Here is a 15,886-nt window from a genome sequence, read left to right as displayed (position 1 = left end):
GCAAAAAAAAAAAAAAATTAACCTTGCTTGGTCCCGTAGAATATCCATTTCTGGCTGTCTGACAAGATTATCAATGACATCTAAGAATACAAATCTTCCTCAACGGGGGTTAAATTTGATAAATCAAATCTAATTTAAATATTTGATAATTCAAACTTGAAGATATTGAGATGAATGAGATAAGACAGAAAGAGCAGAACAAAAACCAAATGACCTTACTCAAAGGCAGAACCTAAGAAGCAAGGACAGTCAAAGAAAATATGACATGAAACTTGAACTGGGTGTGGTGTATTACATCAAAGCAAAGGACTCTGGGAAGGAGGTAGAGGAGTGGGATAAAGGGGCTCTAGGCTACTGGCATATGACGTTGCAAAAGGACCTAAGTTTGGGGAGATAGTGTCTTGAGGAGTTGTAACAATGTGCTAATTATATTGTAAACTATTAATCTTCCCAATAAAGTGTGCGTGGGGGTAGAAAATACTGTAAGTCAAAATGCATTCAAAAAGCTGGGGACACAGCATAATGATTATACAAAAAAAAAAAAAAAAGACTTTCAGGGGTTGGATGGTATTGCAGTCGGTTAAGCACACATGGCACAAAGCACAAGGACCAGCATAAGGATCCCCGTTAGAGCCCCCAGCTCCCCACCTGCAGGAGAGTCGCTTCACAGGCTGTGAAGCAGGTCTGTCGCTTCACAGGTGGTGAAGCAGGTCTGCAGGTGTCTGTCTTTCTCTCCCCCTCTCTATGTCTCTCCCTGGGTATCTTTCACTCTGTATCTCTCTCATGAAAATATAATAATTTAAAAGCCTAATGGTAAAAAAAAAATTCACTTAACACACCTAATTTTCCAGACATTTTAGCTTAGCCTAGCCTACCATGAATATATTCAGATAAGTTTACTAAATGATGAAAATGAAAAAAAAATCAAGTTAGGTCATAAGTCAGTGGCCCTACGTACATAATAATTTTCCATACCAGTTGTATACCTCTTTTGGAAGGTCCATAATATATCTTTTGTCATCACAATCTCCATAATCAGATAAGAAGATTTTAATGATAATATCATTAAAATTTATTATTTTCAAGACATTGCTATATCCTTCCTTATAAACCGTAAGAAGGCAGAAATAAATGAGATAAAAACAAAAGAAATAGTCCTTGGACCACAAAGGCAGGGTAGTGGGGGGTCTGGCTGAGGCACACTGGGTTGAGTGCACACATTACCATGTTCAAAGACCTGAGTTCAAGCTGCTGCTCTTCACATGTAGGGAGGAAGCTTCATGAGAGGTGAAGCAAGTCTGTAGAAGTGTCTCTCTTTCTTACTCCCTATCTCCTCCTCCCCTTTTGATTTCTCTCTTTCCTATCAAATAAAACAGAAAGAAAAAAAATGGGGTGTGAACAGGAGCAGTGAATTCACAGTGCCCAGACCAATCCCCAGCAATAACCCAGGTGGCAACAACAATAACAAAAAAGTTTTATGAAGGTAGAGCAGTGGTAATGTACAGGTTTTGCATTCCTGAGGCCCCAGACAACTCTTTTTCTTTCAAACAAACACACAACAACCAGATGTAAGCCAGATGTACACTAATGTGTAAAATATAGATAAGGAAACAGACAAACTTGCAAAAATATAGTAATTAAACTGTCTAGTAGACTCTAAGAATTATGATGGTTGTCAGAGAGTATGCCATTGTACAAGAACTTTGGGGGGGAGTGTGCTGAAATGTACACATATAAGTTGATGTGAAACGATACTGCTGAAATCTGATCATTCTATAAACTTTATTAATCCACAAATAATAAAAAAATTAATGTAAGCATTTCTACCAAAAAAAAAGATAAGCTAACTCTTAAAAAGAACTTGCAAACATAGCAATATGTATATCTATATATCTATAGCACAATATATGACATGCAAAGAGTCCGTTTTGTGTGGCATATATTTCCACAGAACCCAGGATAGGGTCAGCAACAACTAAGAACAATTTATGAGTAGATTCCCCTAGAATGAAATATTGGAGCTTCTCAAGAGTCAGATGAAGTCCAATAGGTCAAGAAGTTTGGACAGGGAATAAAGGAGGATAATGTGGCCTTAGTAAGCTCAATACCATTAACTTTATGTCTCTTGCATGAGAACTTTTAAGTTTTCATCACTGATCTTCCTTCTTCCTTTAGGTCTACACAGAACAATGAAAAACCAAACAACACTTACTGAGTTTATCCTGCTAGGTCTCACAAATCAACCTGATCTCCAGGTGATGGCATTCATCTTGCTATTCCTCGCCTATCTACTAAGTGTCCTGGGAAACCTGACTATCATCATACTCACTCTAGTAGACCCACAGCTTAAGACCCCCATGTATTTCTTCCTCAGGAATTTTGCATTCACAGAAGTTTCCTTCACATCTATTTTTATTCCCAGACTTCTGACCAGCATGACAACAGGAAATAAAATTATTAGTTTTGCTGGATGCTTCACTCAGTATTTTTTTGCTATACTCCTTGGAGGGACAGAGTTTTACCTCCTGGCTTCTATGTCCTATGACCGCTATGTGGCCATCTGCAAACCCCTGCACTACATGACCATCATGAGCAGCAGGGTCTGTATACAGCTTGTGCTCTGCTCCTGGCTGGGAGGATTCTTGTCTATTGTTCCACCATTCATCCTGATGAGACAGGTGGATTTCTGTGGCACAAATGTGCTGAATCACTATAGCTGTGACTACAGACCGCTGCTGAAGATTGCCTGCTCAGACACAAGCCTATTAGAAATAACAGTCATTTTCCTGGCAGTTCTGACTCTGGTGGTGACTCTGGCACTGGTGACGCTTTCTTACACATACATTATCAAGACCATTCTGAGGATCCCTTCTGCCCAGCAGAGGACAAAGGCCTTTTCCACCTGTTCCTCCCACATGATTGTCATCTCCCTGTCTTATGGCAGCTGCCTCTTCTTATACATTAGTCCCTCACCAAAGAGAGGAGACAATTTTGACAAGGAAATATCCCTGCTCATGACTTCAGTTAGCCCCTTGTTGAACCCCTTTATTTATACTCTAAGGAATCGGCAGGTGAAGCAATCTTTTAAGAACACGGTAAAAAAGATCATAAAGATGACGTGATCTCAGTGTATTTATCAACCAATGTTTAACTAGCAAATATTTTAGCACAACCTTATTGCATTTCTGTTCAAGTAAAATGCGGGGCCTTGATAACAGAATCTGCAAGACATGATTTCTAATTTCTAGGAACCATGCTCAATTTAGCATCAAGAAAGATACAACAATAAATTAATCATAATCAAACTATAAAATGCTATTAGGGGAAGAGGGAGAAAATGAAAGAAGATCACAGCATCAAAGCTTCCTTCAGTGAGATAGGGTTAGGCTCAAACCTGGGTCATACACATGGCAAAGCAGAGTACCATCAAACTGAGCTATTTTGCCAGCCTAAGACTCCATTTTTTAAAAAATTTTATTATCTTTACTTATTGGATAGAGACAACAAGAAATTGAGAGGATATGGGAGACAAAGAGGGAAAGGGAAAGAGAGACACCTGCAGCCCCGCTTCCCCACTTGCAGTGCTTTCCCTCTGCAGGTGGGGACCAGGGGCTCGAAACCAGGTCCTGAGCACTGTACCATGTGCGCTCAACCAGGTGCACCACCACCCAGTCCCAGCCCAAGACTCCATTTATAAATTATTTGTGACTAAAAACTTTACCCTTGATTCCATGGACATTTCATTTGTATGATGAAAACTAGGACACAATGTAATCTGGGGTGAGAAGAGTAATACTATCTTAATTTAGCATGATATTAATGCATAGTAACATAGGTATTTGTTGTACATTAAGGAGTATGGCATTGAAACAAATGATGGTAAAAAAAAAAAAAGCGGGAGTCGGGCTGTAGCGCAGCGGGTTAAGCGCAGGTGACGCAAAGCACAAGGACCGGCATAAGGATCCCGGTTCGAACCCCGGCTCCCCACCTGCAGGGGAGTCGCTTCACAGGTGGTGAAGCAGGTCTGTAGGTGTCTATCTTTCTCTCCTCCTCTTTGTCTTCCCCTCCTCTCTCCATTTCTTTCTGTCCTATCCAACAACGACGACAACAATAATAACTACAACAATAAAACAACAAGGGCAACAAAAGGGAATAAATAAATAAAATAAAATATAAAAAAAGCTTTATGTTCAAGGGCTGAGCAGTGGTGCACCTGGTTAAGCGCACATATTACCAAGCACAAGGACTTGTGTTCAAGCCCCCACTTCCCACATGCAGGGGGTCTGCTTCATCTGGTGAAGCAGATCTGCAAGTACCTTTCTTTATCTCCCTCTCTCTGCCCATCCTTTCTCAATTTCTCTCTATCCTATCTAATAAATAAATTAGGGGGATAAGTTTTATGTTCCGTGAAAGAGTGGATACAACTGAGACACAACCAAATAGCTTATGAAAAAGAAATGAGGAAAAACTCTAACACAGACGCCTACATGATTGAAAGCTGTAATAAAAAAGAGGAATTCTGGAGAAAAATATTTGTAATATTAAGAACCACAAATTATACTAATTATGCTCTGTCTAAAGTTAGAGAAAAAAAGTTTTAAAAAGAGTTGATCTAGCAGCATACAAATGAAGTCAAGCTCTACAACAGCTGTTAAATGTAAGATTAACTTAAAAAATAAATGTTGGAGAGCAATTCAAAGGGCAAAAGCAGGACTTGGACAAAAAAAAGTCAAAATACACTGATGGCCAATGAGTTAAAGCAATAAAAAAAACACTTCAGACATTCATGCATGAGGTTGGGAGGTCCCACACTCAATCCCCCCCCCAGCACCACCATAAGAGAGAGTAGTGCTCTGGTATATATCTGTCTATTCTCTCTCTCTCTCTCTCCCTCCCTCCCTTTCTCCCTCTCTCCCTCTCTCTCTATCTACCTCTATCTCTCCACTTCTCTCAATCTACCTCTCTACCTCTCATTAAAATAAATAATCATTTAAAAAAAGTAACTTCCCCACCTACAGAGGAGTCAAGTGGCAAAGCAGGTCTACAGGTGTCTATCTTTCTTCCCCCCCCCCCCCACTATTTTCCCCTCCTCTCTCAGTTTCTCTCTGTCCTACCTAACAGCAACAAGAACAACAAAATAGAAAAAATGGCCACTAGGAGCAGTGGATTTGTAGTGCAGGGGCACACAGGAGGCAAAAGAGAGAGAGAGAGACTGGGAGTATGGATAGACCTGTCAACACCCATGTTCAGCAGAGAAGCAATTACAGAAGCCTTCTACACCCCACAATGATCCAAGGTCCATACTCCCAGAGGGATAAAGAATAGGGGAGCTATCAAGGGAGGGGATTGGATATGGAGCTCTGGGAGTAGGTATTGTGTGAAAATGTACCTCTCTTATCCGATAGTCTTATCAATATTTCCATTTTGTAAATAATTTTTTAAAAAGAGGAAAAAAAAGGGAGTCGGGCTGTAGCGCAGCGGGTTAAGCGCAGGTGGCGCAAAGCACAAGGACCGGCATAAGGATCCCGGTTCAAACCCCGGCTCCCCACCTGCAGGGGAGTCACTTCACAGGTGGTGAAGCAGGTCTGCAGGTGTCTGTCTTTCTCTCCCCCTCTCTGTCTTCCCCTCCTCTCTCCATTTCTCTCTGTCCTATCCAACGACAACAACATTAATAACTACAACAATAAGACAACAAGGGCAACAAAAGGGAATAAATAAATTAAATATTTTTTTAAAAAGCTAAAAAAAAAAAAAAGAGGAGAAAAAGTAACTTAAGAATATACTTAGGAAACCTTAAAAGTAACTTCAAATCAAAGGAGATGCCCCAATTGTGTTTTAAATTGACACATGAACTGGGACAGGTGTTGACACACCTGGCAAAGCACATATATTACAGTGCACAAGGGCCCAGGTTCAAGCCTATGGTCACCATTTTCAAGGTGAAAGCTTTATGAGAAGTCAAACAGTACTGCAGGTCTCTCTCTCTCTCTCTCTCTCCCAAACAGTACTGCAGGTCTCTCTCTCTCTCTCCCACCCACCCACTTTCTCCATTTCCCTCTATCTTAATTCAAAATAAATAAAATATTTATAAATAATTAACAGGTGGAATACTACATATTTAAATGAGTATAGCCATAAACACAGAAAAAATAGTAACTGTCTTATTGTCTCAACATGCTCCTTTTGTTTGCACATGGTAAAATATGGCTCTGAGTTCAGAGTAAAACATTTTTGCAATAGAAGGATATAGTAGAAGGGAAATGTTACTTAAATGTTTGCAGCAACATCACAATTTCACGGGCCTCAAGAAAAGAAGGACTTGACATGCTACTAAGTGCAAGGACCCGTGCAAAAATCCAGGTTTGAGCCCTGGACTATCCACCTGCGGGGGGGGACACTTCACAAGCAGTGAAGCATGTGTGCAGGTGTCATTCTTTCTCTCTATCTCTGTATCTCCCCCTCCTCTCTCAGTTTCTCTCTGTCCTATCCAATAAAATGGAAAAAAAATGGCCACCAAGAGCAACGGGTCCATAGTGCTGGCACTGAGCCCCTGCAAAAACACTGGAGGCCAAAACTAAATAAATAAATAAAAATAAAGGAGGACTTGAGACCAGGCAGTGGCACACCTGGTAGAAAGCCCATGTTACAGTATACAAGGACCTAGATTCAAGCCCCCATTCCCCACCTGTATGGGAGGAAGCTTCAGGAGTGGTAAAGGTATCTCTCTCCTCCCCCCATTTCCCCTCCACTTTGCAACTTCTCTCTGTCCTACTAAATTCTAATAAATATTAAAAATAAAATAATAAACTTTTAAAAAGAAGTTTAAAAACCAGTGGATTCACAGGAAAAAATTGTCAACAGGAGCAGTGTATTAATAGTTCTGGCACCAAGCCCCAGCAACAACCCTGGAGGCAAGAAAGGAAGAAAGGGCAATAAAATTTTAAAAATTACTCTGGGAGGGCAAAAAATAAGAGGTAAAAGAGACCTAGAAGAGATAATAAAATGCTAAAAATGGAGGGAGAGGAAGATGGCGGACTGAGAAGTCACTAACAGCGAGCGCTCTGATCGCATCGTCGGCAACGGTAGGATTTTCTGCCTTTAGCAGGCCAGTTAATAAGGAGTGACACCAAAAAGTGAGTACAATTTAATTTGGATTAAGAATTAGAGTAAAGGTGACACGGACTAGCGGGGTTCCAGAATTCCCAGGGCGCCGGGCAAGGCGAGTGCGCCAGGCATTGTCCTCCGCCCGCCCAGGAATGCGGCTCCTCCACCGGTTGCAGAGCGCGGCGGGCAGAGGACCCGGAGAGAGCACTTTAGCTCGGGGCTTTCTCTTGGGAGTCTCCAGGGTCCACCGCGACCCTGAGAGCGGATCCAAAGACTTCTTGAGTATAGCTCTCATTGGATCAAAGGATTTGGAGCTAGTTTTCATTTTTGAGAAATCCTTTAAAAAAGTCTGGAGGGGGGGGTTTCCCGGAAGATGGCGGACTGAGAAGCGGCTAGACTTGGAGCTCCGGACACATCTCGTGTAAACAATAGGATTTTCTGCCTTTAGCAGGCCAGCCAATAAGGGACCATAGCGGTGACACCAAGGAGGTGTCTATAACTTAATTTGGGTTAAGAATTAGAATAGGGGGGAAAAAATTCCTTTTTTCTCCCTTTTAATTTTCAAGCATACATCCTTCCCGCCGCCCCCCCCCATAAGCAGTGCCTGGGACCAGCTACTAGCAGGATACCCCATACCACCAAACAGGGTGTTTTTTTTTTTTTTTAAACTCACTGATACACATTTGGGAAGTCCCTCGCACTGCTCCTTAATTACAACCCTTCTTCTTATCTTCTCCCTTTTCTCTCTCTTATCTCTCTCTATCTCTATTTTTTTATTATTTATTTTTTTATCTTGTCATACACTTCTTTCTTCTTTGCCTTTCTGAATTTGTGAATTACTTTGGGGAAGAAATCTGACCCAGAGTGGACTCTCTATGTGTGTATCTCTGCTCTAGTTCCCTTTACACTCTTGTTACCCCTAGAATATACACTGGATAGTAGATTTGCATAACTGTCTATTCTTGCTATCCTCTCTTTCTTTTCTCTTTCTCCACTGGGATTTGGTTACTATTTTTTCACGTACTGGAGAAATTGTTTGGCTAACTGGTAACGATTAAACTCCTTCAATACTTACTTCAGTTGCTACTGTAATTCCGGAAGTTGGTGAGTGCAATTGTCATAAAGGTATTTAGTACAGTGTTACTTGTGCTCAAAACACAACAACTGAGGAACAACAGAGCATTAAAAAAAAAAGAGAGAGAGAGAAACACATAAATAAAAAAAAAATGGGTAGATTAAAAACAAATAAAACTGCTACCCCAATGAATGAAGACAAGAGCCCAGAAGAAACCACAAATCAGTCAGAAGTAACCATAGATAAGAAAAGTATGCAAGCAATAATAAACTTATTCATCACAGAAATGAAAACAACATTGGAGGAAAGGAATGGCAGTATTATGGAATCAACAGTTGAGACCCCCAAGGAAAATACTGATTATCTTGAGACAATTAGAGAACTGAAAGCTGAAATAGCTGTAATGGAGAAAGAAGCTGAGGCAAGGGAAAGCAGACTAACAGAAGCAGAAAACAGAATTAGTCAGACAGAGGATGAGTTAGAGAAAACTAAGAAAGAGGTGAAAGAGCTTAAAAAGAGATTGAGAGACACTGAAAACAACAACAGAGACATATGGGATGATCTCAAAAGAAGTAACATTCGTATAATTGGCCTGCCAGAGGAAGAAAGAGAGGAAGGGGAAGAAAACATTCTAGAGGAAATAATACAAGAAAACTTCCCAGACCTGAATAACAGAAAGGATATCAAGGTTCAAGAGGCCCAGAGAGTACCAAACAGAATCAACCCAGACCTGAAAATACCAAGACACATCATAGTCACAATGAGAAGAAGTAAGGATAAAGAAAGGATCCTAAAGGCTGCAAGAGAGAAACAAAAAGTCACATACAGGGGAAAACCCATAAGACTTTCTGCAGATTTCTCAACTCAAACTCTAAAAGCCAGAAGGGAGTGGCAAGATATCTATCGAGCCCTGAATGAAAAAGGGTTTCAACCAAGGATAATATATCCTGCTAGACTTTCATTCAAGCTAGATGGAGGGATCAAAACCTTCTTAGACAAACAACAGTTAAAGGAGGCAACTATCACCAAGCCGGCCTTGAAAGAGGTACTAAAAGACCTCTTATAAACAAGAACATCACTATAATACTTGTAATATATCAGAGTAAACAAATTGTTTTTTAGAACAATGGCACTACAATACATTAAATCCATAATATCAATAAATGTCAATGGCTTAAACTCACCCATCAAAAGGCACAGGGTGGGGGGATGGATCAGAAAACATAACCCAACCATATGCTGCTTTCAAGAATCCCATCTGTCACAACAAGATAAACACAGACTTAAAGTGAAAGGATGGAAAACTATCATACAGGCTAACGGTCCACAAAAAAGGGCAGGAACAGCCATTCTCATCTCAGACACGATAGATTTTAAATTAAATAAAGTAATAAAAGATAGGCAAGGACATTACATAATGATTAGAGGATCAATCAGCCAAGAAGACTTAACAATTATTAACATCTATGCACCCAACGAGGGACCATCTAAATATATTAAACACCTACTGAAAGAATTTCAAAAATACATCAATAGTAATACAATAATAGTGGGAGACTTCAATACCCCACTCTCACACTTAGACAGATCAACAAAGCAGAGAACCAATAAAGATACAAGAGAATTGAATGAAGAGATTGACAGACTAGACCTCTTGGACATTTTCAGATTCCTCCACCCCAAAAAACTGGAATACACCTTCTTTTCAAATCTACACAACACATACTCAAGGATAGACCACATGTTAGGCCACAAAGACAGCATCAATAAATTCAAGATCATTGAAATCATCCCAAGTATCTTCTCAGACCACAGTGGAGTAAAACTAACTTTTAACAACAAACGGAAAATTATGAAAAGACATAGAATTTGGAAACTAAACAACATGCTCCTTAAGAACCACTGGGTCAGAGACTCACTCAAACAGGAAATTCAAATATTCCTGGAAACTAACGAAAATGAAGACACAACATATCAAAATATTTGGGACACAGCGAAAGCAGTACTGAGAGGGAAACTTATAGCCATACAATCACATATTAAACACCAAGAAGAAGCCCAAATGAACGACCTTACTACACACCTCAAGGACTTCAGGAAGAGGAACAAAGGAACCCTAAAGCAACCAGAAGGACAGAAATCACTAAAGTTAGAGCAGAAATAAACAACATCGAAAATAAAAGAACCATACAAAAGATCAATGAAGCCAAATGTTGCTTCTTTGAAAGATTAAACAAAATTGACAAACCCCTAGCCAGACTCACCAAACAAAAAAGAGAGAAGACTCAAATTAATAGAATTGTAAACGATGCAGGAGATATTACAACTGACACCACAGAAATCCAGAGAATTCTGCAAAACTTCTATAAAGAACTATATGCCACCAAGCTAGAGAATCTGGAAGAAATGGAACAATTCCTAGAAACCTATGCACTTCCAAAACTGAACCAAGAAGAACTACAAAATCTAAATGCACCAATCACAGACAAAGAAATTGAAACCGTTATTAAGAATCTCCCCAACAACAAAAGTCCTGGACCAGATGGCTTCACAAATGAATTCTACAAAACTTTCAGGAAACAGTTAATACCCATACTTCTTAAGCTATTCCATAAGATTGAAGAAACAGGAATACTCCCTTCCACCTTTTATGAAGCCAACATCACCCTGATACCAAAAGCTGATAGGGACAGAACAAAAAAGGAAAACTACAGACCAATATCTCTGATGAACATAGATGCCAAAATATTAAACAAGATCTTGGCCAACCGAATACCGCAACACATCAAAAAGATTGTTCATCATGACCAAGTGGGATTCATCCCAGGAATGCAAGGCTGGTTCAACATCCGTAAATCAATCAATGTCATTCATCACATCAATAAAAGCAAAGCCAAAAACCACATGATTATCTCAATAGATGCAGAGAAAGCCTTTGACAAAATCCAACACCCATTCATGCTCAAAACTCTACAAAAAATGGGAATAGATGGGAAATTCCTCAAGATAGTGGAGTCTATATATAGCAAACCTACAGCCAACATCATACTCAATGGACAGAAGCTGAAAGCATTCCCCCTCAGATCGAGGACTAGACAGGGCTGTCCACTGTCACCGTTACTCTTCAACATAGTATTGGAAGTTCTTGCCATAGCAATCAGGCAAGAGAAAGAAATCAAAGGGATACAGATTGGAAGGGAAGAAGTCAAGCTCTCACTATTTGCAGATGATATGATAGTATACATAGAAAGACCTAAAGAATCCAGTAGAAAATTACTGGAAGTTGTTAGGCAATATAGCAAGGTATCAGGCTACAAAATCAATGTACAAAAATCAGTGGCATTTCTTTATGCAAACACTAAATCTGAAGAAGAAGACATCCACAAATCACTCCCATTTACTGTTTCAGCAAAATCAATCAAATACCTAGGAATAAAGTTGACCAAAGAAGTGAAAGACTTGTATACTGAAAACTATGAGTCGCTACTCAAGGAGATAGAAACTGATACCAAGAAATGGAAAGATATCCCATGCTCATGGATTGGAAGAATAAATATCATCAAAATGAATATTCTCCCCAGAGCCATATACAAATTTAATGCAATACCCATCAAAGTTCCACCAGGCTTCTTTAAGAGAATAGAACAAACACTACAATCATTTATCTGGAACCTGAAAACACCTAGAATTGCCAAAACCATCTTAAGGAAAAGAAACAGAAATGGAGGCATCACACTCCCAGACCTTAAACTATATTATAAAGCCATCATCATCAAAACAGCATGGTACTGGAACAAAAATAGGCATACAGACCAGTGGAACAGAATTGAAAGCCCAGAAGTAAATCCCAACACCTATGGTCATCTAATCTTTGATAAGGGGGCCCAAAGGATTAAATGGAAAAAGGAGGCTCTCTTCAATAAATGGTGCTGGGAAAACTGGGTTGAAACATGCAGAAGAATGAAATTGAACCACTTTATCTCACCAGAAACAAAAATCAACTCCAAATGGATCAAAGACCTAGATGTCAGACCAGAAACAATCAAATACTTAGAGGAAAACATTGGTAAAACACTTTCCCACATACACCTCAAGGACATCTTTCATGAATCAAGCCCAATTGCAAGGAAGACCAAAGCAGAAACAAACCAATGGGACTACATCAAATTGAAAAGCTTCTGCACATCCAAAGAAACTATTAAACAAACAGAGAGACCCCTCACAGAATGGGAGAAGATCTTCACATGCCAGACATCAGACAAGAAACTAATCACCAAAATAGATAAAGAGCTCAGCAAACTTAGCCGCAAAAAAGCAAGTGACCCCATCCAAAAATGGGCAGAGGAAATGAACAAAACATTCACCACAGAGGAGATCCAAAAGGCTAACAAACATATGAAAAACTGCTCTAGGTCACTGATTATCAGAGAAATGCAAATCAAGACAACACTAAGATACCACCTCACTCCTGTAAGAATGGCATACATCAAAAAGGACAGCAGCAACAAATGCTGGAGAGGATGTGGGGACAGAGGAACCCTTTTACATTGCTGGTGGGAATGTAAATTGGTCCAGCCTCTGTGGAGAGCAGTCTGGAAAACTCTCAGAAGGCTAGACATGGACCTTCCATATGACCCAATAATTCCTCTTCTGGGGTTATACCCCAAGGACTCCATAACACCCAACCAAAAAGAGGTGTGTACTCCTATGTTCATAGCAGCACAATTCATAATAGCTAAAACCTGGAAGCAACCCAGGTGCCCAACAACAGATGAGTGGCTGAGAAAGCTGTGGTATATATACACAATGGAATACTATGCAGCTATCAAGAACAATGAACCCACCTTCTCTGACCCATCTTGGACAGAGCTAGAAGGAATTATGTTAAGTGAACTAAGTCAGAAAGATAAAGATGAGTATGGGATGATCCCACTCATCAACAGAAGCTGACTAAGAAGATCTGAAAGGGAAACTAAAAGCAGGACCTGATCAAATTGTAAGTAGGGCACCAAAGTAAAAACCCAGTGGTGAGGGGTAGGCATGTAGCTTCCTGGGCCAGTGGGGGGTGGGAGTGGGTGGGAGGGATGGGTCACAGTCCTTTGGTGGTGGGAATGGTGTTTATGTACACTCCTAGCAAAATGTAGACATATAAATCAGTAGCTAATTAATATGAGAGGGGGAAATCAATTGTATGTCTCAAAGTTTCTCAAAAGACAAACTGAATCTTTTTAATATATAGGCTATGTATTTGATATGCGGACTCTCTCAAAAGCCTAGACCAAGTAGATTGAAGCTTCCAATAGCACAGCTATATACAAGATACTGGGTACTGTACAGCAAACCATAACAAAGGGACTTTTCAAAGTTAACCCAATTAACAAATAATGTGATGATAATATTAACTATTGATTATCTTTTTGAACCCTAAGACAGCAGGAACCTCACATCTTCACTATAGAGCCCCTACTTCCCCCAGTCCTGGAACCCTTGGATAGGGCCCACTTTCCCGTATGCATCTCCCAATCCAAACCAAATAACATTGCATCTGCCGATCACAACCTAACCAAAGCAACGATTGCTACCTCAACATGCTTCACCTCAGAATGTATCCAGAGACTTCACGTGTGGAATGACAACCCTTCAGCTTCATTACTCGGGTGAGACCTTTCCTTTTATAGTACACTCTAATTTCATCTCAGGTAGTTCACTTTCTAACAAAGTCCCTTAACCTAGATATACACCAGTTTCTGTGAGAGAGAGCTTATGTGCACACGTATCCATAAACTACTGCAAAATATAAACCTGAAAGCAGGACTACACTAGAGTTTGCAGTGAGTACCTCCCTAACACTTCCTCTCTACTATTCCAAGCTTGGGATCCATGATTGCTCAATGTTAACTCTCTTTTCAATCACCAGGTTCCAGATGCCACCAGGATGCTGGCTAGGCTTCCCTGGATTGAAGACCCCACCAATGTGTCCTGGAGCTCAGCTTCCCCAGAGTCACACCCTACTAGGGAAAGAGAGAGGCAGACTGGGGGTATGGACCGACCAGTCAACGCCCATGTTCAGCGGGGAAACAATTACAGAAGCCAGACCTTCTACCTTCTGCAACCCTCAACGACCCTGGGTCCATGCTCCCAGAGGGATAGAGAATGGGAAAGCTACCATGGGAGGGGGTGGGTTATGGGGATTGGGTGTTGGGAATTGTGTGGAGTTGTACCCCTCCTACCTTATGCTTTTGTTCACTAATCCTTTCTTAAATAAAAAATTTTTTAAAAAAAAATTTTTTTTTAAATGCTAAAAATAAGGAATCAGATTGAATTTCAAAAACACTGTGTTTATATTAAATATAAATAAGTTAAATACCCATTATAAATTAGACTACAAAAATTTTTTAACAACCTTATAATATATCAAATGAACACATTTAAACAAATGAATGAAAAGAATGAGAAATCGTTAAACTAAAAGATGTAAAAAAGAGATGCCATGCAAATATGAGCCTAAAGAAAGCTCAGAAGTTTTGTCAACATTGCAGAAACTAGATCATAAATCAAAATTTATTACTGGAGCTAAAGAGGAACACCTAAAATATTCAAAAGTGAAACTTATGAGAGATATGAAACTATTTTGATTGTTTTTATCTGCCTAAAAACCAGTCTTCAAAATTAACAAAATGAAAAAACTGTTAGAGTTACATGGAAAAACATACATACATCATAGCAGAATTTTTCAATAGCAAATCAATGGTAGGATATGACACAATGTATACATATTTAAGATTCATGTTTGAGGCACTAGGATAAAATGGTGTGGTTAAGATTTTGGTAGGATAAAATGGATATGATTAAGATTTTGCCTACTGAGTTGTATACACTGACAGGTTGTTAAAATGCCCCATGGGAAGAAGAGCAAAATGTACTATTCCTTCGAAGTTAAAAGCAAATTGCTTCTGAAACCACGCATAATTATTAAAGAATAGAAGATAGTGATATCAGCAAAATAATTTCCAGTTAGTAATTGGATGGAATATTAATTTCAGTTATATTAGATCTTGACAGAGAATACTACTATGTATGAATGTTCATTTACTTAGGTTTAATTACTGGCCACATTGGACAACTAATTGGGCCTTGGAAAATAGAATAGTGACTAGGTCAGATATGCCAATCCACAATGGAGTCATGACTCAAACTCGCAGATCTCATGGTTAGGGTAGATTACCTCATGGAACCTTCTATCATGGCCTCTCTGGGCCTTCTTTCCACGACAGCATGTTTACACCTTGTTTTCAAAGTTGTTAATGACTGAGGTTTATTTTCACCTTTTGATCTTGGGTCCACAGGGCATCTTTACCTTCTTCAGGAAATTGATTCCCCAGCGCCTGCTCTCAGAGAAGCAGATAAACCTGTGTCCTCTCTGGCTAACATAAAAACTGCAAAGAAGCCCACATCCTGCTTTCTAAGCACTTCAAAATATTTTCTCTTGGTAAAGAAACACTAACGAATTTTTCATCAGTCTTCTCTTCCAATTCTGTTGTTGGAGGGGGTATGGTTTTTTTTTTTCTCTATTACACTTAAGAAGAAACATCTTTCAGCAAGTATGATTTGATTCTACTTTGGATTCATAGAATGGAATAGGACTTCCTTCCTAATCGAGCTTCACAAGCTTGAGTACTTCTATTAAGAGAAGGGCAGAATGTGGAT

At 39.6% G+C, this 15,886-nt stretch overlaps 1 protein-coding gene across 1 annotated transcript; it reads left to right on the top strand.

Moving 5' to 3' along the window:
- Window positions 1–2,189: 2,189 nt before the first annotated feature.
- LOC103109212 (olfactory receptor 6C4-like) lies at window positions 2,190–3,122 on the top strand. Its single transcript, XM_007518257.1, has one exon. The coding sequence runs from the start codon at window positions 2,190–2,192 to the stop codon at window positions 3,120–3,122; it is 933 nt and encodes a 310-aa protein (XP_007518319.1).
- The last annotated feature ends 12,764 nt before the right edge of the window (window positions 3,123–15,886 follow it).

The sequence above is a fragment of the Erinaceus europaeus genome, chromosome 7 (assembly GCF_950295315.1).
Source record: "Erinaceus europaeus chromosome 7, mEriEur2.1, whole genome shotgun sequence".
NCBI classification, from domain to species: Eukaryota; Metazoa; Chordata; class Mammalia; order Eulipotyphla; family Erinaceidae; genus Erinaceus; species Erinaceus europaeus.
Note: the sequence above shows the minus strand (reverse complement) of the source record. Positions and strands in the feature narration are given on the sequence as shown.

Coding starts and splice junctions, on each gene's coding strand:
- LOC103109212 (XM_007518257.1), top strand. CDS start 2,190: ATGAAAAACCAAACAACACTTACTGAGTTTATCCTGCTAGGTCTCACA.